This window comes from Pipistrellus kuhlii, unplaced genomic scaffold (assembly GCF_014108245.1).
Source record: "Pipistrellus kuhlii isolate mPipKuh1 unplaced genomic scaffold, mPipKuh1.p scaffold_m20_p_1, whole genome shotgun sequence".
Taxonomy (NCBI): domain Eukaryota; kingdom Metazoa; phylum Chordata; class Mammalia; order Chiroptera; family Vespertilionidae; genus Pipistrellus; species Pipistrellus kuhlii.
The window spans coordinates 15,358,747-15,385,231 of NW_023425404.1; the positions used below are offsets into that span (position 1 = coordinate 15,358,747).

General features: G+C 46.5%; 1 protein-coding gene across 9 annotated transcripts in view; it reads right to left on the minus strand.

Annotated features, from left to right (window-relative positions):
• Nucleotides 1–26,485, minus strand: part of SMOC1 (SPARC related modular calcium binding 1) — a 138,201-nt gene that overhangs the window by 31,390 nt on the left and 80,326 nt on the right. For 6 of the 9 annotated variants that reach the window (XM_036432906.2, XM_036432897.2, XM_036432880.2 and 3 more), the window contains exons 4-7: nucleotides 21,425–21,524; nucleotides 18,503–18,550; nucleotides 5,564–5,653; nucleotides 3,604–3,684 (exon numbers count right to left, since the gene is read on the minus strand). In XM_036432906.2, the coding sequence (XP_036288799.1) occupies nucleotides 3,604–3,684; nucleotides 5,564–5,653; nucleotides 18,503–18,550; nucleotides 21,425–21,524 (319 nt within the window). The remainder of the gene's footprint in view (nucleotides 1–3,603; nucleotides 3,685–5,563; nucleotides 5,654–18,502; nucleotides 18,551–21,424; nucleotides 21,525–26,485) is intronic. The other 3 variants (XM_036432923.2, XM_036432915.2, XM_036432886.2) reach the window with 1 other exon arrangement.

The window sequence follows — 26,485 nt, forward strand, 5'->3', positions numbered from 1 at the left end:
GCCCACTCTCAAGTTCTAGGTGTCAGCCAGCCAGGTACATGGTCTTGCTAAACGCAAGAGCCCATGGTGTGAGAATCAGAGAGAAGGCCAACGAGGCAAACCTGTCAATGCTGGACCTGCCAAGTCCTCAGAAGGCGACACTGACCATGGTGAATACACGACAAAGCCTTAAAAACAAGGACCAACACCTCCGGGAGGAGTGAAGGAGACAGGCAAAGTCTGCAGGCATACGTGTCATGTTATTGCAAAACTGTGGCTGCCCAGTGGAACCTCTCCAACATCAATAGTCCCCAGGCCAGAAAACAAACCTGGCGTCACAGGGTCTGAGTGTGAAAGACGGACGTTTGGGGTGTAAAAGAAACTGGGATGGCCTCTTTGCCTCTGAGACCGAGAGCTGAGAAAATCGCTTGCTCAGTCGGCTCTGAGTCCCATTCCAACCTCCCCGGAGTTGTGGGCCAAAGAGCCACGGAAGCCAGAATCTTTCAGCAAATTCTACCGGGAAACTGTGTCAGGGGCTGGTCCCAGAGGTTCCAGTCCATAGCAGAGCCAGCTGCCCAGACATGAGGTGCCATTAAGGTATATCTGACTTCTCATCAAACCAAGTGAGAGATTCTGAAAAGTGGCAAGCACAGCTCGGCCAGTGTGGCTCCGTGGTTGAACGTCAACCTATGAACCAGGAGGTCACAGTTTGATTCCTGATCAGGATACATACCCAGATTGCAGACTTGATCCCCAGTAGGGGGAGTGCAAAAGGATTTGATCAATGATTCTCTCTCATCATTGATGTGTGTGTTTTTATTAATTTCAGAGAGAAAGGGAGAAGGAGAGAGAGATAGAAATGTCAATAATGAGAGAGAATCATTGATTGGCTGCCTCCTGCACTCCCTACACTGGGGATTGAGCCTACAACCCGGGCATGTGCCCTGACTAGGAATCAAACCGTGACTTCCTGGTTCATAGGGTCGATGTTCAACCACTGAGCCATGTTGTCATTGATGTTTTTATCTCTCTCTCCTTCTCCCTTCCTTTCTGAAATTAATTTAAAAAAATTTTTTTAAAGTGGCTAGCACAATACATAAGGATATTCCAGCAAGAGTAGCTACTGTTTTTCTCTCTCCCCCAATATCCTACCCTATACCTAACCTTACAGACATTATCTCTCAGATAAAACTGGGGCCAATCAGGGGAAAATCAAAGTGGTTGGGTCACCCTAACAAAAGGAAGGTGATTATACCTGCCTGTCAATCATTTCTCCATACTCACCCAACTAGAAACCATATAGAAGTAGGAATGGAAAGCAGACTTATGGAAGCAGATAACATCACTGACTTGGCATTGCCACTAGATTGCATGCAGAGAATACAACTCAAGAAGACAGGCACTCTGTTTCCACCAGCCCCACCACTTGCTAGCTGTGACTCAAGACAAGCTACTGTCTCTCTCTCTACCTCTGACCTTCACCTGTAAGATGGGGACAATAACAGCACTTATCTCATAGATTTGTGGCAAAGCTCAAATGGCATAACACATGTGATGTCCTACAGGACAAGACACAGACGAGCTCCGATGACAGCGATGACTCCAGTTTTACTGAGGATGATCATCTTGCATCCTCCATCCTTCCCCAAAGCAATCAAACACCTTGAGATTATCTATTATATCTTTAATAGATATATAGATATATTAGATAGCAAATAAAGCCCTGGTCCTCACAGAGTTTAATCTAGGTAGAAAGATTAAACACTTGCAGATGAAAATGAAGCAATTCATAAAAGCTGTTGCTAAGTGTCAAATGAGTGTTCCAAGCAAAAGGTGCTGCATAATTTCAGAGACAGCACACTCTCATATTAACCACCTGGTCACAGAATTAAGCCTTGTACTGGGGCTTTGCAGATCTGCTGGGGGCTCGGGGGCTAGGAGACCATTTGCAGATGTCACTTCCAGGTGCCCCAAGCTTATGCTATTTGCCTAACAGTGGGGCGAGTGGAGAAGGTCCTAAGTAGAGGCTTCCTAATAGATGCTTTTGCTTCAGGTGACAATCACAAATTCCTGACTAAAGAATTCTCACTGCAAGCAGCATCATTAATATTCCTATGTTTTCCTACCAGTAATGATGATAATTACAAAATACATGACCTTGCAATATATCACACACTTACTATTGATCACTGAGCCAGGTATCAGTCAAGTATCATACAAATGTTAACTCAGTTTAATCACAATTCTTTGAGGGAAAGATCATGATTACAGATGAGAACTGAGGTTCAAGAGGATGATTTGACTTGGCTGAGTCACACACTAAGTATTGGAGCTAAAAGGTAAACGCTAGCCTGGTCGGTGTGGCTCAGTGGATTCAGTGTTATCCCACGCGCCAAGAAGTCTCGTTTGATTCCCGATCCCGACACATGCCTGGGTTGCATCTTGAACCCCAATAGGAGGTATCCAGGAAGTGGCCTATCAATGTTTCTCTCTCATCAATGTTGTTTATTTTTTTCTCTCTCTCTCTCTTTAAAAATTCAATAAAAACATATTTTAAAAACGGAACTCCAGATTTCACTGATTCCCCAAAGCCTGTGTTTTAACTACAGTCCTGTTTTATCAAAGAATCTGGCCCACAGGTGTTCACATGGTCTCCTTTTCACCCACCATCCCACAGCGACTCCAGCTTTTACCAAACGAAACCAGCACATGATGAGGTACTGGCCTGCCCAAGTCACAGAGGAATCAACCAATGCTGCACTGATTCACCTCATAGTCTAACTCACTCCATGCATGCTAGTCCACACACTACCACCTTTAGGACAGAACTAAAGGGGGCCAAAGACAGCACACTCATGAATTACCGGCCATATAAAACTCTGTCTGCCAGTGGAAAGGGATGTAACTTTTGTTTATATTCCTTGCTATCTACAAGAAAAAGAATGATATGGCTAAATTCAACAGGCAGGCATAAATTATGCCAAATGGCATTTCTCACAATAAAGCCTTAGGCTAAAAGAAGGATGATTCCCCCTGATAAGAGATAGGGATTTGGGTCTGATAATACATTTCCTATTGATGGACATCTGATCTTTACTAACGGTAAATAAACCTTATTGACTTTGGCCTTCATTGATGGTAAATGAACTCTACAAATCTGATTACCATCTTTCTGCAAGGGGGTCAGCCAGTACCAAAACCTGACTACTCACAAGTTTCTCAAAAGATCAGACTATAAAAGATACAACCAGCAGCATTTATTCAGAGCCTTAAAAACCACACAGAACCAAGGCTCTTGAGACTTGAAATACCACTGCTCTATGTCCAACCATTCTTCTATCAAATACTGAAAATCAATTAAAATATTAAAACATAGAGCCAAAAGGTTGTGTTGTTTTTAGCTAAAAGTGTCAACTGCTCATGAAAGAGGATCCCTGAGATAATAATTGAAGACGATTGAAGATGGAAGAGATTATCTCATCTAGCCTCATTCTACAGCTGTAGAAACTGAAGACCAGAAAGGGTAAATAACATGCGCAAGCCTACCCAGTAGATAGTCATGGGGTAACCATGGGGCAGCCATGGGCTATCAGGTAAGCCCATAATCCACGGAAGATTATTTACCTGAATTTCTTACATTGGTGTTGTTCAGTTTGGAGTCCTTGATTACCAAGTGCTTAATCCACAGAGTGGGAGCTGTGATTTCTGAAAGAAAAAAAAAAAAAAAAGGAGGGAGAAAATGAAGTTAGGCAAAGAGAGCATGTACATTGGACTGTAAACTCCCAAATTCTTAATAGCTTTTTTTAAAGCCTGAGGCACTGAGACTTGACTATCTGCCTCATCTGCCCTTTGTCCCAAAACCTCTCCTTTCCTTGCTGTGGAAGCTCCTCTTCCTATCAGTTCGTATGAGCCAAGCCAGGGCTCCTGTTCAGGGAGGCAGAGTGGTCAGCATTCAGAAGCACTGAGCTCCTCCATCCAGGAATAAAAATATTATCCCAGGAAGTGAGGAACCTGGGCCAAGCCAAGTCTCTCTCAGCTGCTTCCCTGGAAGAACTTAAAGGGAATAAGTCAACAAACGAACACCAAACAAACCACAAAGGCCATTTTGGAGGAAATGGCTGAGCCACACGGATTTTAGGTGCTGAGCTTCTGCTGCATGTGGGAAAGAGAGCAAAGGGTTGGTGTGTGCTTCATGCCCTATCCAATGATTCCTCATTGAACAGGGGCTGACCCCCATCCAGAGAGTGTGGGGGTGCTTCTAGGCCCTCTTGGGTCACCCAGTAGACAGATGACCATGAACCCACTGTATAGTGACAAAGTGGGGGTACTGGGAAGGTCTCTCAAGCTGGCATGGTCTCCATTCTCCACCCAATCCCCCAGGGTCCCAGGCTTGCTGGTGATAAAGGACCTTTGAGGATCACAGAAGCATTGGAACTTCTGGGCATGAACACAAATATGTCCCATGAAATAGTCAGTTGCAAAGGACAGCTCATGCTAGGGACATCCCTAGCCACAGTACCAAACAGTAACATGATTTCTTTTATTTCTCTGTCTCACTGTCCAGGCTCATGATCCAGCCTGCATACACTCACTGAAAGCTACTAAAAGGTTGCTGTACATTGCACCAGGAGCCGAACCTAGCTGTCAAACTCGGCACTGTGCCGAGCATCCTTCTCCTTCTCGTGGGAACCCAGAGTACTTAGCAAAGCACTCTGAAGAATATAGGCCCTGAACACCTCAGACTCAAATCGAGGCCAGCCTTCTGCACCCCAAGCTCTTCCTAAACACCCCTTATACCCTGAGGGACTTCTATTTTTGCCACCAGCCATAACTATTCCTCTTGACCTAGAATTTCTTCTCTCTCAATTGTCTTGACTCAACTCTCATGATCCCTACAACTTAACCAAACCAGCTCTACTAACCTGTCCCTTTCCTTACTATACCCAATTTCCACAATACTCCCTCCCTTGTCCATGCTGGTCCCCTGCCTGGAATGCCCTAATTCTTCCTTCTCACCTTCAAGGTCCAGCTCAAGTCCCTCCCATCTCCTCGAAAAACCTCTCCCCAGACCACTGTGATCTCTTCCTTCCATTATAACCGAGACCACGTAATTTAACACACAAAGCCTTCCAGGGGTTGCCACTGTCTTTAGAGTGGGGTTTCATCGGCTCTATTTCTCCTCCGTCCCCCACAGGCTGAGCACGAAGCTGGGCCCAAGGCAGGAGCTTCTCAGTGCTGGTTCATTTACTGAGGGGACGGTGCCGGCCTGACTGTCTTTCTCCACTGTGGCTCCTCAGTCTTGGCAACTCCCATGCAAGCTGTGTTATTGCTGGCCATCAGCAGCCAGGCAGGAAGCCTGGAGAGCACAGAGGGCCTTTCCAGAAGTGGCGAGTGTACCAGTTCCTGGGAGGGTTTGCATTTGTTTAAAAGGTCAAAACAACCCAGCGTACACCAGTAAAAATTACAATTTAAAGAGGAAATAGTAATGATAATGCTTAAGCAAACATCCGAAGGAAAGTCCCACCTTCCCCAAATCTGAAACCGGGGGCAGGGAATGGGAGTCGAAAGTAATACCAGAGCTTACCGTCCCCATCGAACACCGGCTGCGTCTCCATCGTGGGCGTTGGCTTAGACCCGTCATCTGAATTGAGGGTTAAAAAGAATCGAAAAGAGACTACCATTATTGAGGTAAATACTATCTACTCTCCAGCACTGTTGAATGGTTTGGGTTTGCACATGGCCCGGCCAAGTCCCAATGAAGAGGCCAGAGAGAAAGAAAAGAACAAGAAGGAAAAGAGAACCACAGAGAGACACAAACAGGAAGGCAAATCCAGGTGTGCTCGCTCTTCCAAGGGAGGCTCAAAAGGGAGCTGGGCTGCCATGGCTTTGGAGGACCCTTCCTCGTCGGTCTGAGTTCCTCGGTCCTCCCCACGCGAAAGGTCCCCTCCTTCCCCAGCAGCCCCGAAGTGTGGCCAGGCATGATCACACAGCGTGGCCTCAAACTCCCCAGGTTTCTTCCTGCCCTCTTGTGAAAAGTGGCAGCCCAGTACCTTTCAAGTGGCCTTCATTAAAGAGCTTAAGGAAAACAAGAGACTGTGGTGCTATTACTCCCCCTCCCCCACCAAACTCCTAACTATTTATCATCATTTAGAGTAAAGTACAGCATAAGGGAAAGAGTCAATCATATATATAAAGAGGTAATATGCAGCCGAAACCAGTTTGGCTCAATGGATATAGAGCTTGGGGACTGAAAGGTCCTGGGTTCGATTCCGGTCAAGGGCATATACCTTGGTTGCAGGCATATCCCCAGTAGGGGGTGTGCAAGAGGCAGCTGATCGATGACTCTCTCATCGATGTTTCTGACTCTCTATCTCTCTCCCTTCCTCTCTGTACAAAATCAATAAAATATATTAAAAAAAAAAAAAAGAGGTAATATGCAAATTGTCTGGGATGCTATAACGTCACGACTGCTAAGGAGGAGGCTGCGCACAGGTGGGTGGGAGGGGACTGTGTGTGTGGTGAAGAAAGCCACAGATGGCACAGGCCTGCAGAGAACAGGGCCTGCTAGCCATGGTACGCTGGCAGTCTCTCCTCTGCATGTGAGCTTCCGAGGAAACACCCTTTCTGACCACTCATTGGCTAAGTTCCCCATATGCCACTCGCAGTGTTCTTGGTAACTTGGGTAATAAGAATCCAAGAATGTGATCTAGGATTTTTCCACCTCTCTCCAGGAGGAAAAAAAATGAAGGTCTGCTGCTGAAGGGGCTAAGAAATGTCATATCCTGCCCTAGCCAGTTTGCCTCAGTGGATAGAGCCTCGGCCTGCCGACCACAGGGTCTGGGTTTGATTCTGGTCAAAGGCATGTACCTAGGTTGCAGGCTCCTCCCTGGCTGGGACTCAGGTCAGGGCTTATGCAGGAGGCAACCGATTGAAGTATCTCTTTCACACTGATATTTCTCTCTGTATTTCCCTCTCTCTTCTACACTCCCTAAAAATCAATAGAAAAATATCCTCAGGTGAGGATAAAAGAAAGAAAGAAATGTCATATCCTATGATAGACACATCTTGAAAATGCCTAAAGAAAGTTGTCATTTTTATGTGGTAAAGGGACTGGCAATTTTTATGTATTGATGAAAACATCTTGGTGGCTGTGGCGGCCAACAGTGGCAACAGCAGAGGGGTAATGGGAGCAGTGCCTTCCCATGATCAGCCGGGTCACCTCCTGCAGAGTGAGGCCAAACTGCAGCTTAGGTCTGCTCTGCAGAGTGAGTGGGCCTAAGCAATCAGTTGGACATCCCCTGAGGACTCCTGGATTGAAGAGGGTGCTGATCAGGCTGAGGGAGCCTCCCCCCGCCCCCCCAGCTCTGTGCATAAATTTCATGCACCAGGCCTCTAGTATTGTCATAACTATGTAGGGTGTCTGATGGGAACTAGACTTATCAGGGTAATCACTTTACAAGTTATATAAATGTCAAATCACTATGCTGTGCACCTGAAACTAGTATAATATTGTATGTCAACTGTAATTGAAGAATTTAAAATTAAATAAAATTTAAGAATTAATAAGAAAAGAAGGCAGAAAGGACCATTCTCTCTCCAGCATGCTGAATGAAGAGAATTGGGAACCCTTGTGAAATAGCATGTACCACAATCCCTTGTGAGAGTGGGGCAAACAACATGAGAGGGGACATGGGAGACTGCACCCTGGATTTGCTTTCCAATATCTAACCCAGATGATGGGAGCAAAGAGTTCCTGGCAGCCAAGTCCTGACACCCTCCATGCTGGCAGGGTTGGCTGCTCTCTCTCACCTTTCAGGACTCGGTTATTTTCATCAAAATAAACCTTAGTTTGCAGCAGTGGTTTTCAACCCTTTTTATTTTTTTCTCATTACTCACTTAAGGAGCATTTTTAGACACTTTTCTCCCAATCACTTACTTAATAAAAGATACACTCCATGTACTGTATGTATATCTGTGCTTTGTATATAAACAGAGCATACCCCTGCCCAAACCAATGCCCCAGAACCAATGTTTGCCTCCTTACCAATAGCTGGGAGCAGATATCTTTGCCCCCACTGAGAATGCATAGTTTAGAGAATTCTGTTTTCTCCCTCAGTGCAGGGAGGGAGGAGGGCGCTATGGTTGCAGACATTTTTAGGATTACACCATGTCTCTCTTCCAAGACCCCCAGAGGTCTTTCAGAACTGAACACTTTATTCTCCGAGCATTAACTATTTGTGGAGAATGCGAGTTCTCAACCTCTGCAAAGCCAGTCAGATCATCAATAATAACAATCCCACGCCATTCGGAACTCTAGAACCTTTGGCTGACTTCCCTGCATCACGTCCCGAGAGCCAAAAAGAACAGAGTCCTGATCCCCTTCTTGAACCAACACCTGACCCTTGGGATCTTAAGATGGGAGAGCTATATAGACCCTAAGCCTTGCTGGAGGCTGAAGCCAGCAACCAGACAGTTGTGTGACACCTGACCCTCCAAGACTGACCTCCCACAGAGGCCAAGATGACCCTGAGTCACCTGACCATCATCCCCAGGGATAAGATGCAGCAGGAAGAGAAGAGTAACTAACCGAGCTCGAGTTCTTATTTGCCTCCCCCTAGAGTCTGGAGCAGGCATCTCTGATGCCAAGCTGGGTGAGTCTGTCTGGAAGTCATTGAGGGAGGATAAACACGGAGCAGAGCCACACAATGTCATTTTTAATAGCATCACTTCCCCTGACCCTATTAACACCTCTTTCCATTGACTTCAGCGTGCCACCGAATGAAGCCTTTTGGCAGCTGCAATACACATTTGGTTGCGGCTGGCTGCTGGATGCAGAATTCAGAGCCTGAATGGCCCAGCGCAGTGTCAAGGGTAACAAAGGGAAAGTGAGAAGTCACGCACGGCCTGAGGGACAATGCTGGGTGAGAACCTAAGTGGAAAATGGCTTATGTGATATTCAATTAAAATCCTCCCGTATTCCAAGAACTGTATCTCTCTCTGGAGCCGAACAACAGAAACATTCTGTTTACATCTCCCATCATCCAGATAAGAGCCTGGGACTGCCCATCTGGCCCAGCGGCCAGACCATAATGCCTGCTGGTCAGGGAGAGGAGGAAGGGCTTCCGGTCTCCCGGGAAAACATGCAGGTTGAGGACCTCCACGATTGCCCAGATGCAGGCCCAGAGGCCCACACAGCATGAAGCCACGTGCAGGGAGTGGATCTGTCTGCAGGATAGGGTCACCGAGGGTGAGGAGACGCAGCTGCACTGCCCCAGGGAGGCCCGAGGTGGAAATCTTTATGAAGTGTGAAAAGCAAGGTGCCCTGCTGCCAGAAGAGCCACCTGTGAGATCCAGCATGCCCAAAGGATGAGAAGCCAGGCCAACGCCAACAGGACCCTCTGACCATCATCTCCGGGCACCTGGGCACCTGGCTCCCGACCCAGCAAACAAGTACTCCCTGCCACCAAACGGGCCCAAGGCCTGGGTCCAAGGTCCACATTGGTCCTGCCTCCTGGCAAGCCTTCGGGCAACACCGGGCCCCACAAGGGGCCCCGGGGAGACAGAAACGCTTCCACATGTGCCCCTGGCCTCCCAGTCTCCAGTGGGGTCGCACTCCAGATCCAGGTGTTACAGGCAATAAGTTGGTAACCCGAACCCCTCACTTTTCTTCTCTGGGCAGTGATTTCCTCTTCTAACAGTGAAGGTTGCCTGCCTCCCCAGCCTCGGGATGCTGTGTAGGGGGAAAGACTTTACAGTCCTCTTAAAGGAGGTATGGCAGTACTAAAGGGTCTCATCCCACAGCTACTTCTAAAATTGGATTTGCAAAATTCAAATCCTACCAATGTTTTTTTAGGTTAAGAAATAAAGTAAACCTGACAACTCAATAAGACAAACAATCTGACTTTAAAACGAGCAAAATATTTTGAAAGACGTTTCACCAAAGAACATGCACGGATGGCTACTAGGCACATGAAAAGATGCTCAATGTCATTAGTTATTAGGAAAATGCAAATTAAAACCACAATGAGATGCCACTAGAATGGCTAAAATTTTTTCAATAGATAATACCGTGTGTTGACACGGATGTGGAGAAACGGAAAGCCTTGCTCATTGCTGATGGGAATGTAAAATTGGGTAACCATTTTGGAAAAGAGTTTGGCAATGTCTTTCCAAACTTAAACATAAATTTACTGTTCAAACCAGAAATCCAATCCTGAGACTACCCAAGAAAAATAAAAACATATCCACCTGAAGACATGTATACAAATATTCACAGCAGCGTTATCTCCAGCCCCAAACTGGAAGCAAATGTTTGTCAACTGATTAACAGATAAACACACTGTGATATCTCCATATAAAGAAATATTGTTCAGCAGTGAAAAGGAATGAATTACTAACACATGTGCAATATAGATAAACCTCGGAAACATTACACCAAATGAGAGAAGTCATATGCAAATACTACGTATTGCATAAGTCCATTTACATTTAATGCCTAGTGAAGGTAAACTTACAGAGACAAAGCAGATCCTCTGGTTGCCTAGGGCTGAGGGTGGGAGTGGGGTATGACTATGGGTGGGCACAGGGTTCCTTGTTGGGGAGATGGAGTTGATCTCTGGTAGTGGCTGCACAATTCCAGAAATTAACTAAATTCATCAAACTGTACATTGACAGTGAGTCAATTTTATGGTATGTAATTATACTTCAATAAAGCTGTTAAAACAAAAGGGGAGGCAGTATCAACGTCATCACAGATGAATCATCAGGCGGCAGCAATAGCTATATTATTTGAGCAATCCTTGATTAGAAGGGAGATTTTTCCATATACAGGGTGGAGCAAAAGTCGATTTACAGTTGTGAGTACACAAAACACAGCTTGTTCTTGTATTATTATCTATTAATTATTGTATTATTTTCCATCTGAAGAACTGTAAATCTACTTTTGCTCTACTTAAAAAAAAAAAGATAGATGAGTCTCAGTTTATATATATATGCACATGATAATTTGATGCCTGACACTCTTGGTGATTTTTTTTTTTCGGAAATATGATAGCAAGACTTTATTTCTCTTTCATATACCATACCATACTTCTAGACCATAGTGAAGCAGACAGAACACTGAGGAAAAAGCCAACTCAAAGATTTTTACTTTTCATACCGGAAGAAAAAAATAAATTTTGAAATATTAAAAAATAAATAAACAAGAAAAACTTGAAAGAATTTTTCAAGGATGATGTCAAGATCAACAACAATAATAATATTGCCACATTTTACAACACTCAACGTATCTGGCAAGTGGCTTTCCTCATCTATTCTTACCACTGGCCAGGGTGGGGAAGTCACAAAGAAGCAGAGTCTGGTTAAGAAAGCCTTCAGGTAGTGAGCAGCCTTGGAAACGGCCCAGCCCAGAGCCACAGAGTTTGGCCTCCCAAGATTCCCCACCCCCAGGCCCGCCTCTTTGCAGGTGCAGCCCGGGATCATGCAGCCCCCGCATGGCTGTGGGAGCCCATACACACAGCGGGTCTGTGTGACAGCACAATTCCTTGCCCTGCGAGAAGGCCTGGCCCACGCACAGACAGCTGGAAGTCACTTCGACCCCCGATGACACTGCTCAAAGCCTCCTCTGTTTGGCTTTTTGATTCCTGATTGACATTCGCTGGCGAGTGGAGATAAAATGCTGAGCTGAGGACAATGTTGATCTGCTCTGACTATTCTCAGGAAAAGACTTTTCAGAATAACAAACAAAAAACAAAACAAAACCCCAAAACATTGGTGTGCATAAGGGACTGAATAGAGCCCAAGAGGTCCAGGGAAGCAGGGCTGGGCCTTTCAAGGGTCTGGCAAGTCCATTGAGGAGTTAATTGTTTGGGTGTACAATGAGTTTATTCTGACCACATACAAAGAGCTTTCTCTTCCAGGTCCTTCAAAAGCAAATGTGTCAAAGGGGCCAGAGGAGGAATCCTTATTAAAAGCATCTTTTGGGGTCTCCAAGGCTTCTCAGTGAGGAAAAAAGAAATCACTACCCCCTCCTGAGATTCAGAAGGTCTCTCAATGATCCAAGCTCCACTCAATTATTGGGCCCCATCCAGTCTGTGTCCATCACTGGTCACTCTTCCACTTATCTTCTTTTAGGCTTCTGTTGGCCATCTTGTGCAAAGACATGGAGATAAACTTCAGGCTGGTAGAAGTGTGGTAAATTCTTGCTTTTTAAGGGGCCACATTTATGCGAGACTCGGGGACCAAGTGTGAAAGTTGAGATTAGTTGTTTTGAGCATCATAAAGAGACATCTAGGCCTGTTTGCAAAATCCCTTAAAACCTGGCTGGGCCGGTACCGGTTTGGTTCAATGGATAGAGCGTCGGCTTGGGGACTGAAGGGTCCCGGGTTCGATTCCAGTCAAAAGCATGTACCTTGGTTGCAGGCAGATCCCCAATAGGGGGTGTGCAAGAGGCAGCTGATCTATGACTCTCTCTCTCTCATCGATGTTTCTAACTCTCTATCTCTCTCCCTTCCTCTCTGTACAAAATCAATAAAATATATTTTAAAAAAAAAACCTGGCTGGAATCACACCAGGTGGATGATGGAATGTTACTCAGCCTCAGCATTTCCTGAGATGCATTTCCCATGACCACTGAGGCTCAGAAATGCACTGGGAGCTGTCCCGACTCAGAACTTTGAGAGCAGTCTGGGTCCTTTCCAGAGCAAAAGATCAATGTTTTACATTCCGTCTACCCACCTGCACACTCCCTCCCTAAAGAAGTGAAAACAAACTTAAAGCTGTCTCTTTGCAAGCAGTTACCAACATCCTCAAGTTCCACATTCCCCTGAATAAGAGCAATAGCATGAGGCTGGTGCAAGGGTAGACCAGGGATGAAAGAGGAAGAGGAAGGAGACTGGAAGAGAGGAGGAGGAGGAGGAGGAGAAGGAGGAGGAGAAGGAGGAGGAGGAGGAGGAGGAGGAGGCGGAGGAGGAGGAGGAGGAGGAGGAGGGGGAGGAGGAGGAGGGGAAGTTGGAGTTGGTTCAGGGCTGGGTTCACACAAAAGATGGCTATATTTTTTTTGAACTTTTTATTTTGAAATGAAAATAGATTCATAAGAAGTTGCAAAAATAATAAAGTAGTCTCATGTATCCGTCTCCCAGTTTTCTCCAGTGATGGCATCTTTACAGTTAAGATAATTATATAAGTTAACATAATTATTTAGTTAATATCATTATAGTACAATATCAAAATCGGGACATTGATGTTGGTATGATTCACAGACCTTATTCACATTCCATCAGTTCTACATGCACTCATTTGTGTATATAAGTAGCTCTATGTAACTTCTATGCAATTGTATTCATGTGTAGATTCATATAACCACTACCACAATGAACATACAGAACTATCTCATCACAAGGATCTCCCTAGTGCTACACCGTTATTGCCATACTTCCCTTTCTCTACCTCATTCCTCACCCCTGCCAACCACTAACTCCATCTCTATCATTTTGTCATTTATAGAATATTATATAAATGGAATCATGAAGTATGTGACCTTTTGAGATTGACCCTTTTTGTTTTGCATAATGCCTTTGAGAGCCATCCGAGTTGCTACACATATTAACAGTCTGCCCCTTTTTATTACTGAGTAGTATTCCATGGTGTGGCTGCAACACAGTCTACCCACTGAAGGACATGTTAGTGTGTCCATCTTTGGCTCTCACAGATAAAGGTGCTGTGATCATCCATGCACAGGAAGGAGACATGGTACACACATAACACTCATGCACATCCCTTCTGCAACTAATCTCTGCAAAGCTGGTGTACGGATATGCCAGGCCTAGCCAAGGTGGCTCAGAGCACCAGAAAGCAGCAGCAAGATGCATGCAGAGAGCAAAGAGCTGCCTCTCCTGGGTTTGGAGCTGCGCAGGCACAGTCCGTTCAGCAGGCCCAGCATGGGAATGAGAACCACAGGAAAATTCAATGTGCACAGAAGCCAACCCATACAGGTCATCAGCTGCCTGCCTCCATTCAAAGCCAGCGCAGGCTGGTAGGTCATCACACTTTTGGCATCTGATGGCCATGCTGACAGATCAACTACTGACCCAGCTTCTCCCTCAGTGCTGGGGGAAGAGGAATCAGAGATAGCTGGGAAGAGGGTACAGCAGAAGTGACACCCCACATGTAGAATGTCCCCCAAGACAAAACCCTGCCAGGCTCAGGGCTATGAGGTGAACCTCCTTCAGGTGTGCTAATCACCCACTTCCTCTGGGATGCCCGCCATCCATCACCTTTGCCCTAAGCGCATCCCTCAGCCCCCAATGAGGAGGATGCTTAATCCATCACTTGATGACAAGATCTCCAAGCTGGTACCAATCTGTAGACCCATGCTCCATGAGAAATTCTAAAGATAGAATTTCTAAAGATAGAGAGGGACCTTTGTCTCTATTGATATCTGGATAAAGGAGTGTGACCTACTCTTTACCAGGAGCACATACTATATATAGAGCAGCCAGTGAAGGATTAAAAAAAAAAAAAAAATCTCTGCAAATTAAAAGTGGGTTACGTTTTGGAAATTCAGTTTCTCTCCAAGACTGGCTTGACAAATATGGAAGCCCATGGAGAAATGTATGCAGAGGCTGCTCATGTTTTTATTTCCTTCTTCGCTTTCTTTAAAGAGCTAACTCCCAGACCTGGTACAAGGAGAAAAAGGCAAACTGCAGAAAACCCCTGATGACCCTAAACTTCCCCCTTGCCATCTATAGAAGCATCACCCTGGGCTCTCCAAGGTCCTAGGTGCTCAGGAGGAAAGCCTCCGGGAGAACTGCCAGAACTCAGTGGACGGGGCTCTCCTCTATTTCATGCAGTCACTCCTCGCCACGCCCCTCCCCCACCGCACCCGGGCTGTGCACTTCCCTCTGCCACCTCACATGCAATGACTCCCAGGACCAGTCCTTGGCTGTCTTCAGTAATCCTGAGGGCTCCCCAAATCGTCCACATTCATTATCACCAACACCCCAGAAAGAGGCACCATAGAAACTCCACAAGCCTTGGCCGCCCAGGAAAAGACACTCAGTAAATTCATGATTTCTAAACACATTTGCTTCCCAGCCATTCTTCAGATGACTTCAGTGGAAACCAAAAAATTCATCTCTACACAACTGCTGCAGCCTTGGGCTGTTTTAGCAGCAGATCATCAGGGGTTAAGGGCTGCTGGGGGCTCTTTCCCTTGTTCTGACATTCCTCTGTAGCCTCAATAAAATACATGTGGATGCACGTGTGTCCCCCACCCTCCCATACACACAGACCCCTTCCATCACTCTTCAAGGGCGAGGACCAAAGGAGAAGAAGGGGAGGGCTGGCCGGGATGGGAGTGCCCCAGATCAATGGATATTTGAAACTCAAACACATGGCTGGGACCTACACTGCACGTGTTAATTACCACACATGTGGCTGTAAAGGAGTCCGTGAAACACAAGGGGCCCAAAGATCAGAGCCAGGCAAGGACATTCCAAGGGATTAAATAAATAGTCTGAAGTTCTGACCCTCTCCCTTCTAGGAGCACGTGCATCTGGGTAAGATAACAGTGCCTCCCTCCCTCCTTACCCACCCCCCTTCTCCCCTCGGGCTCTCCACACCTGTGGACCCACGAGCCTCAGCAACCCAGGCCTCCCTGTCCAGGCCAACCGGCTGTGACCTGCTACTGCCTGGCCTCTCTCCCTCCTCCTTTGCTCCAGCTATCTCTCTGGGCCGCCTCCCCCAGCCTCCTCTCACTCTGCCTTTCTCCTCTGCTTTGGAGGACTCATTCCTGGCTGGCAACCAGACTCTCTGTGGCTGCACAATACATCTTTTCATTCCTTCCAGGCAGAGAGAACCGATCCCTCCGGCCCTGTCAGTGGAGCATGTTCAAGAGGGTGGGGAAAGAATAGGCTGGGTCTGCTCCTCCCCCTTAGCGTGCCCTCTCCCTCCCCCCCCCCCCCCGCCAACCCCTACCCCCCCCCCCCCCCCCCCCCCCCCCCGCTGCTCACACACCCAGCCCTCCAGCCTCACCTCCTTCCCATCCGTACCCCTTACCCTGCACAAGGGCCGGGCCCAGCATCTGTCTGTGGTGGGCCTCAGGGCTGCGAGCTCCGGCTCTCAGGAGATGCTTGCTAGGAGACCCCACGTGTGGGCACGAGCTCAGACAAGGGGCCTTTGTGTCTTCCCACCTGCTGCCCTCGGAGCACATTCCATTCTTAAGTGGCAGCTGAAAGAGGGTCCTCAGTGGGCCAACACAGGATATTACGAATGCCCTCTCGCACCCTGTCCCCATTCAAACCTCAGCTTCCTGGGCAGGTGTGGCTTCAGGTGGCCCTTCCTACAGGTGGCCCCAAACTGCATTTCACTGCACTGCCCATGGCAGCCGGAGAGCAGGACCAGCACCTACACTGATCCTCCAAAGTAGAAGGAAGAGAGCCTACTGACACAACAATACCCAGGGCAACTAAGCCCCAGCATCCCTCCCTCCCCACCCCCAGGTCTTCTCACTAAAGAGGGGGCCTCAGCAAAAATGTCACGGAGGAAGGAACTCATCCAGTGTAGGACAGCAAAGAACTAAAAATTGGTGGCAGCTTAGCTCCGAGATGAGGCTTCAGACTCTGCACCCCTATTTCCTGCACCATCCCTGGGGGAATCAGGTTCCCCTGCCCTCTTCCTGATAAATCCATGAGATCCCACCATGTCCATGTGTCTGATTCTTACGTTATTCATGGGGTGCAGAGTCACATCAATCTGGAAAGTACTTCTCTGTGCAGTTTAAGGACCCAAACCCCATGGGTCTTTCTTGGTGTGGGTGCTTATCTCAGCATCATGAAATCTGGGTGGTCATTTCTGAGTGGATTGCCCTTCCCCCCCACCCCCTTACTACCAGGACCTCATGCCCAGAAATAAAGGGCATGTTCTGAAGACTCCTGTTGCAATAAGCAACACTGAAGGCAGCTTTCTTTTCCAGCCCCAATACATTGTCAATACACGCCGTTCAAGGAATTGATGATTCCAAGTCTTTGCAGAAAGAAACGGCCATGCCCCTCCCCCACGGGAAGGAACCACCCACACTCACGGCTGCCTCCTCTGTTCTGGGAAGACCTGGGAAGGCACTTGCTCTCGTTTTTTCACCCACTTACTCATTCCTGCTCACAGGAAGGGGAGCAGCCCATCTAGGCCATTGGTCCATGTGTTCCAGTGGGTGGTGGCAGTGTCACCATGCCCTCCTTCCACATCTTCTTAGAGCGCCCGCAATTGGCAGCAGGTTCTCAGGACACTCATATCCTACATTCAGGAAAGGTGACCTCGCCTTCTCCTCCCATCTCTATTCAGTAAGTGCCTGGAGCACCGTCTAGGGGGCTCACCTTGGTCTCCCTGTGATAGCGTGGATCTTATGAGCATGAAGTTCCCAAGGCCCAGATTCAGGTGGGAAGCCTCAATCTCAGCCAAGGTCCCTTGTCTGGGTTTTACCTGAAAATGGGGGTTCTGGGTTTCTCACTCATGCAATGGAATTGATAATTATTTTTATGCAACCACAACTCTCCGTGTGCTTGTGTGTCATCCTGGAGGTGAGCAGCAGTGATCTTAATGTCTGCCACACCAGCAAGTATGGTCCTCATATCTCAGGGACCTGCTCCTCATGGCAGCTGGAACCCTAAAAAGCACTCAGACAAATGCCTTAACCAGGGTATATATAATTGGTAAGGCCCAGTACACAATGAAAACAGACCTTCTGTTCAAAAAGCAGGGGGAAGTGTTACTAAAGAGACTAAAAATACAGTTGTGTCCTCTCTTCCACAGCCTCTGTCTTGACTTGCCATGGCGTTTTTAATTTGCTATTTGATGTTGCTTTAGGTAAAGAAAAATTAAGGTTTTGAGCATACTATAAAAGCATGCATCGCAAAAGCTACGTGCACATGGGGCCAAGAATCAGCGGCAGACATGCTATTGCATGTACCGCTGCTCACACGCACGCGTCATTGTCCCCATAGACTTTCCGCCTTTAAAAGCACAAGTTCAAAGATAAAATAGTTGAGAATTTAATGACAACCAATGCACAGGTCGCAAGCCCATGAAGCCAGCCTAGTCTTCGTGAAGAGAAACTGGAGGAGCTGGAATAGTTATTGAGAAGCAGTGAGGGAAATAATGCTCAGATGGGTTTCCAACATAAGAGAGTCGGGGTAGACTTGAGCACACCTATTTTCATTATCCTTGTTTAATGCTGGCAACACTGGTAAGTTGATTTGACTGAACTTCCTAGGAACCAAGATTCTCAGGGTCCCTGCCAGCTCTGTGGCCTGCACCCACTCACCTCCCCCAGAAATTCTGAGAGCTTGGTCCCCACCACGGATGAGCCTTACTCACCTCGGTGCCTCTCTGAGGAAACACAGAATAAGAATGGATATTTTCTGCAGGGCACCTTTAGCTTTCACCCCAGCTCCATCCATCTTGTCCAAGAATGCTTGCTTGGACCGGCTTTAGGAGAAAACATTGAGATAAAGCATAAAACTCTACTCACCTTTCCTTCCTGAGTTACCCTGGCTCAGGGGCTTGTCGGTGACTGAACCTTGGGTGAGAGGGGAAAGAGAAACACAGACATTCAGAATGCATCCCGGTTGGTTCCTTTCATAGAGTTGGCAAAGCCTGATGTTATGAGCATATGGTTATGTGTATATATATCGTATACACATCTAGGGACATTATATACACAGTTAGTACATACATACATGTTGAGTGGGGTTTGTTTAATGTCAATGTCACTGATATCACAGCACTGTTGAGATGAACCATAATTTCTAGGTTCCCTGGCAAGAGTCGTAACCAGACTTCTCCCTTATTGAACATTCCAATGACTGCCTTTCGCCTCCACTCCCCATCTCCCCCACTCTCACCAGCACCATGTTCTGAGCCATATCTATTCAGTAGGGCCAACTGAAAAGAAATCCTCTCTTACTCAAATGCAATGATTGACATCCCTTGCTGGTTTGGGCAGGAAATCGGCGATTTTCCATCTGCATTAAGTAGAAAATTGTTGGCCCAATTGTCCTGAATGGGCCAAAATAGTCCGAGGCATGGAAACAATTTTCTAGATGCAACAGGCTGTTCCTTAAGGAGAGGGTAGTGTGTGAGTTTGGCCAAACACTTTGCCATGCAGATGCTAGGAGGCCATATGCACCCATCCTTTGGCCCTGACCGTGTGGCACCTGTCTTCTCTACAAAAAAGCCACACAGGCAGGGCACAGCCAGATCATTCACAAAAAGGCATCTGTGGAGGTCCCACACCCAAAGAAAAGAAAGAAGCCATATTTTCCCAGTCTATATCATACCCTTTTTCCAGGTACTGATTTTGTGAGAATTCAATTATCTTACCCTGCATGACTTGTTTTTAGTACATTTGTTTGCTTTCAGTGGAACTTTCCAGGTCATCTGCAAGGAGGGCTCATTCCTGCCCCTTCCCACAACAAGCCCAATTAAGGTTTCCAGTTTCCATATAAACCAAAAATAAACTTTCCTTTTTGGCCTGCAAGTCTTGGTTTCCTAATGTAGATACTTACTGCTCTTCCCACTTACTTCTCCCTTTATATAGCAGAGCCAGAGGAAAAAGGAATAAATTTTGTGGGGGGAAAAGGAAAATGTTAGGATAGCAGAACTGCTAGCCTGTGGGATCTCCCATGGGTTTTAGGATAATGTTTCATACTTTGCTTGCACTTCAAAATTAAGATAAGTAAATATATAAAACTCATACACATAGCTATTGAGAAATATGAAGCAGCAGATGGTGGGATGGGTTTTGGCTTTTTGTTTTTTGTTTGTTTGTTTTTAATGAAGGCTGAGCTGCATAGTGAATTAAGGGAGAAATTCTCATCTTAATGGAACGTGAAAGTATGGGGCTTGTGTAAATCCATAATCCACATCCCCTGAAGCTGACCTAAGAGCAAAATTTCCCTATGCTTATCAAGTTGAAAATAGAAAGGACTTAATTTTTGCCATGGACAGACCTAGAAGGTCACTATAAATCCGTGGTGCCCTAAATGGTCTACTCATCAGAACCACATGCGAAGCTTCATACACACATGGACTCCAGGCCTCACTGCAGACCTATTGGATGAGAATATATAGAAGGGGTCTCAACACCTGGGTTTTTTTTATCCCCAAAACACCACTGAGGGCAGCCAGATGTGAGGGCCACTCTTATGAGAGTTTTCCATCGCTCTCCATTACATGGTTCAGGGTGGCACACCTATGATGCATAGGCTACTGCCAGGAACACCAATTCCAACATGTCATAATTGCAAGAGTTTCATCAAAAGGTTGATGAAGCTTGGGAGGAGGGGGGGCGCCCTCAACAAGGACTGAGCCACATATGTACAATAGTTTATCTGTTGGTACAGCTAAAAAGCATCTCCCCCAAACTTGAATAGGATTGTTAACTGCCAGACAGCTCAGGGCATCTTAATCTGCATGTTATTGCCTCCTGTTGGCCAGACACCTGAACAGCTGTAGGCTAATCCCCAATCTGACAATGCTACTATAAACCCTACTCTTTGAAACCTTACCCTTTGAAGTGTATTATCTCCACTTTGCTTTAGGACAATTCGTGTTAATAAAAAGCACTGGGTCCTGAGTCAAGGGGTAGTCTTTAGCTCCTTTAGCTGAAGCTCCTCCGACCTCCAATGCCTTTCAAAACTATCTTTCGTCTTTGGATTCCTTATTGAATCTACACATCAGCCTTTCTCCAGATTGCTGCACCACTTTGTAATACTGGGACGAGAATTCTGGCAGGCCACCACTCTCCTCCTGTCCTCATGACAAACATCACTAATTGATGATCACAGTCTTTGATATTGCATTCCCATGCAATCTTGAAATCCACCTAAATCAAGTGCTCCCAGGACCATTATCATTCAGAGCAATCAACCTAAAAATGTATATGCCATGCTGAAACCGGTTTGGCTCAGTGGTAAAGCATGGGTCTGCAGACTGAAAGGTCCCAGGTTCGATTCCGGTCAGGGGCATGTATGTTAATTGCGGGCACATCCCTGGTAGGGGGTGTGCAAGAGGCAGCTGGTCGGTGTTTTTCTCTCATCATCGTTTCTAGCTCTCTATCTCTCTCCCTTCCTCTCTGTAAAAAATCAATAAAAACATATTTTAAAATTTTTTTTAAAAATGTATATGCTCTAGGGATTACAGCCAATGTTTGGGGGAAAGATCCTTGAGCCAGAAACTTACACTTACAATAACAAATATATGCATACAGGCATATACTGACTCTGTCACCCGGCTTACTGAGAGCAAACGCATGCTCGAGTGGGATGCTCCCTCACCTGGAGATGGCTAATAACCACCACCAATTTTTCAAATATTCCCCTACAGGACACAGGGGATAGCCAAGAGGTCTCTCTCCAGCTTTTTTCTTTCCTCCCACCCCTCCCTACGGTACCTGAACATACAGGAGTTTTATTCTGCACAGAAGAACCACTGATGGGCTTCCCATCTGGGGTGACACACCAGCAGTACCCAGTGTAAGTGTGGCACTGCACCTGCATGGAAAAGTCAAAGGGGGGAGAATTGTAAGCCTTGGGGCACAATATCAACAGTCATCTCTCACCCCTTCAAAAGCATCCCCAGTATAGTGAGCGAGCTCCTTACACTTCTCACCCCAGCATCTGGTCCCAGAGTCTCTTGTAGGTGGGCTCGTCAGCCAACACCATTGTGTTTTCTGCATGACTCCCATGCACAGCAACAGAAGCTTATCTACTTCTTTCTTATGACTTCTAACGCTATCTAGATAGATCCAATGTGTGTTTCCTGTGATGGTTCTCACTAATACCCACACATTTCCCTCCCACCCCACCCCAAGTACGGGTTAAATGTCCCCCTGGTAGGTTGATGTGACCCTTGTTTAACGAACAGAGGCAGTGGGGAGGGAAATGTCTTATCTTTCTTGTCTTTCCAGCTTTTCTCATCATCCCTTCATATAATCAGCTGTCTGCTGATTAGGTGGCTCTCCTGAGACAAGGGCACATATGATGGGGTTAAGGCAAGAGCAAGGTCACTTGTGCCTGCAGCTTCTAGCTGCCCCTCTGCACCAGGGCTCAAGCCTCTACCCTGCCTGGAAATAGTACATGAAAATGAGGCTTTCTTCATTTGGGGTAACTCTTCTTTCTCTGCCAATAGCTGTCACTCTATCCCACTCCTCCAACCCACCATCCTCTTCCTGTCTGCCTTCTACACAACTTCCTAAACACAAATCAGGGCATCACTCCCCTGTTTAAAACCCTCAGGAAACTTGCTAGACTCAGGATGGAGATTAAGTTCGTGATCGTGTAGGACCTTAAGCAAATTTGCGTGGCACTCGAGATTCTCCTGATCTGCCTCCTTCCTATTCCCACAGGCTCATTTTACACCCATGTCTCCACACACACTCTCCATTCCAACCACAACAAACCCATTGAAGCTTGCAAGCACATCCAAGTTTCTCATAATTTTGAACGTTGTCTGCTCCAATTCAATCTTTCCAGAATACCATTCCATAACCCATGCCTAGTTCATTCCTAATCCCTTCAGATTCCCACCTCCTTTGTGACACACCTTCTCTGCAAAGAGGTCCAGCCTCCCCCCACTTCTCCTCCCTCCATCCTCTGATCCTCCACACACCTTGGTTTTCTAAATTTTGTGCCCTTATCACAATGAACTCTAACTATTGCTCTATCTAGTCCATTCCCTCCTTTTGCTGTGACCTCCCAAAGGCAAGGGACTGCAAAAGGTTATTTCTATGTTCTAAGCATCTAACATAATGCCTGGCATTTACTGTAGGCATTTGATGAATTGAACAAATGCATGAATTATTATATTTATTCAGTCTTGGTCTCCATCAATTCTAAAAATGTAACATCAATTTAAACAGCCCCACCGCATCAAATGTAGACCTCATTCACAGGATGTACCAATTTGCACAGATAGTAAAGTATAAAAAAAGTGTGCCTCCTGGGACCAAGGACATGCTGAAATTGAGGGTAGACAGTAATAGCACACAGGTGCTGAGGTCTACGAAGGGCACAGAGGTAAAGGAGATCCGACGGCCGGCATCGGTAAGGCAGGAAAGCCAACAGAAACGCCTCTGCTTTTGTGTGGATCCCAAACACTGTAGTTTGCCCCAAGGCTGGTCATTTCCCTAAGAACCCACCCCCAGAAATCAGGACAAGAACAAGATGGAGGGCATCCTGTTCCTACCAACATGATTCTGTGTTTCAATGAGGCATTTACCTCTCCTGTCCATGCAAGGAAACAATACGAGCCAAGGCCTTCACCCAGTGCCATACTCCACTCCCACCTCATCTCCTGGAGCCAATCCTATGCCCATGGCTGCTGCCCAGATGCTCTCTCAGGATCCACCTCTTGGGTTGGGTCAGTGCTACCTTCTGAGGAGGCGTAATGGTGGAATGGAAAGAAAACCAGACAGACCCAAGTGGGAAGCCTGGTCCAGGCAGTTGCAAACTTAGCTCTTCAGTCCCATCTATAAAATGGGGGTGACAACGCCAAACCTGGAAGGCTCTGAAGAGCAGAGCAAACAGTGTGAGCCCAGTGCCTGGCGTGGCTGATGGCTGAGGCAGGGTGGCTGTGGCAATGATTGCTCTCAGCTGCGTCAGGAACACCTGGCAAGCCGGCCTTCTCCTACGCCAGAGCTCCTGAAGCTTGAGTGGGAAACATGGTGGAAACTTGGATTTTACCCCTTCAGATTCTGTCAGCCCCGCCGGGGATAGTACCTAGAGACGATTCCTCACCACTGACAATTTTAATAGGGCCTGGCTGGCTGCATTCTCCTCCTTGGCCAATAATCACCTCAAGGGAAGCCTGTCCCTGTGGCTGGACAGCCACACTGACTCACTCCCGGGCCCCATGGCTCTCATGGTCAAGGCTGCCTCCCTCTCCTTGAGGACAGTACTGTCCAAGGTCAGCACCCAAAGCTGTGCCTTTGGCCCAGAGCTGCCTGCTATACTGAGCACTATGGTCCAGCTGCAGAGAACCGCTGGGTGGAAGCCCCCTCCTCCTGGAATGTGGCGTCCCACCCAAGGCTAATGGGCTCAGAACTAAATGGGTAAGAGCTTAAGCCCAAAGGTTTATTTCGAGGGATATAATCTGAGCTCTGGGCTCAGCGGGTCCCAAGGGCCACATGCTCACTGACTATGCCCATTGTCTCTCTAAAGACACATGGACACTGCCTCCCAGCCCCCAGCCAGGCCATAGGTCCAAACACAGCCCCTTTCTCCTCAGGGCCCTCAGCATTTCCCTTGGACCAAGCTCCAAGGAATAGACTCCAAACCACGAAATCCTCAGGGTGGGAGCTACTTCAAGTCCTAGAAAACTGGAACCAAATGAGGAGTTGTTGCCTCTGAGGCTGGGAGCACATAGAAATGGGCTCATCTGCCCCGGGTATGCTGCAGGGCAGGGACAGTGGACAAGGCCAGGGCAGGGCCCTTTGCTGAAAGAGCCCCAAGTGAATTAACCCATGATTGTCAATCAAGAGGGTGTTTGTAAGTTGTCTTGGGGAGTCTGCAAGACGTCATCTTGAAGAAAAGATGTTACATGAAGACAAGAGGCAATGGTCATAGAGTCAGACTGCAGCCCACCTTCTTTAACACATCAGCTCCCACTTAACCACTAAACCTTCCAACCCTCTGCAGCCTCGAAAAGGTTCTTGGTGAAAGCCAGCCTCAGACTATCTGAGGCTATTTTAAAAGGGGAGCTCATAATGCCTACCTCACGCCATTGCTGATAGAATTAAATTAGATAATGAAAATAAAGCACTTAGCTCATACGGTGAAGTACCCAGTCAGGCTACTACACTATTTATCATCACTGTGTTCTTTTTCAGCAAACTATCTTTTTTTTATTTTTTTATTTTTTTAAGAGGGGAAGAGAGAGAGAAACATCAATAATGAGAGAGAATCATTGATTGGCTGCCTCTTACATACCCTCTACTGGGGACTGAGCCCACAACCCAGGCATGTGCCCTAACAGGGAATCTAATTGCAACCTTCCGGTTCATAGGTCAGTGCTCAATCACTGAGCCATGCCAGCCAGGCATCAGCAAACTATCTATACACTCAAAAAGGGCACAAATGAATTCTCTGGTGGGAACCAAAAATACCCTATCTGACCAGGCACACGGAGGGGGCAGACTGGAATCAGCAAAAAGTTTGAAGAAGTTTTGATGAAGTAAGGGAACTTTGTTTTCATATAGCAACAGTTTTGTTACACTCAGAGGAGAGAAGCGAGGCTTCTTGCACAAAAATTCAGGATATCAAGTCTATAGAATTGATGGTTTATACATACATCAATACCTAAGTTCTACCTAGCTTAGCCTCTTTCTTTATAAACTTATTTATTCTTTTGAATTCATAAATTATTTATTCTTCATTCTACCTCCCCCTCTCCCTCAAATTAATCAACTCACAGATCAATCTGTGGCAAAAGCATCGCCCAAGAGGAATTGACAACATAATTAATTAATTGGCCATTTCTAGTATCCCACTGTGCAGTTCTCAAAACTCAGACTTGTCCTGGCCCCAAAGATGCAGGTACAAACCATGGAATTTGCTCCCACCCCATTCTGGAGCATCCCAGGAAGGCTGAAATGTCAATTGATGGGTCCTTCCATAAGAGTGTTTGTACATCAGCCTACGGGAAATTACTGTCTGCTTAACTTTGTTGATGAATGTAACTGGTATTCCTAAAAGTACTTTAAAAGTGTGTTCTAACCAGCTGGTGTGGTTTAGCGAACCAAAAGGTCACGGATTTGATCCCTGGTCAGAATACATGACCAGGTTGTGAGCTCAATCCCCAGTATGGGTTGTGCAGGAGGCAGCCAATCCATGATTCTCTCATTGTTGAAGTTTCTATCTCTCTCTCCCTTTCCCTTCCTTTTTCTCTAAATTCAATAAAAATATTAAAACTAAACAAAACAATAAAAAACACACACCAGTGTGTTCTTAGATAAGTAAATTTCATCTCTGATTCATATACTTAAAGATTTTTGGTTTGGCCCTGACTGGGTGCTCAGTTGGTTAGTGTCATTCCAATATACTAAGGCTGCAAGTTCAATTAACCAGTAAATGCATAAGTGAAAAGTCATCTCTCTTTCTCTCTCTCTCTAATTAAAAGAAAGAAAGAAAGATAGATAGATAGATTTTGGCTTGACGTCCTTTATATAAACAGCCCAATGGTATATTGCAAGTCAACCTCTATCTAAATTATGACAAAATTTGAAATTATTTTAAGCCTGTTAATCTTCAACATTAGCCAAACTCCTGGACACTAGAAGAATGTGAGAGGCTGGCTCTCCCAACAAATGCAGTTGAGTGAGTGATGAGTAGAAAAGATCTGCTCACAGGGGTGAATGGAGAAAAGCACCGAGGACCACCGGGGAGACAGTGATAACCACAGGTGCCAGGCCCCACATGGAGATCGCCACCTTCTACTTCCCAGCAGTTTCCCACCA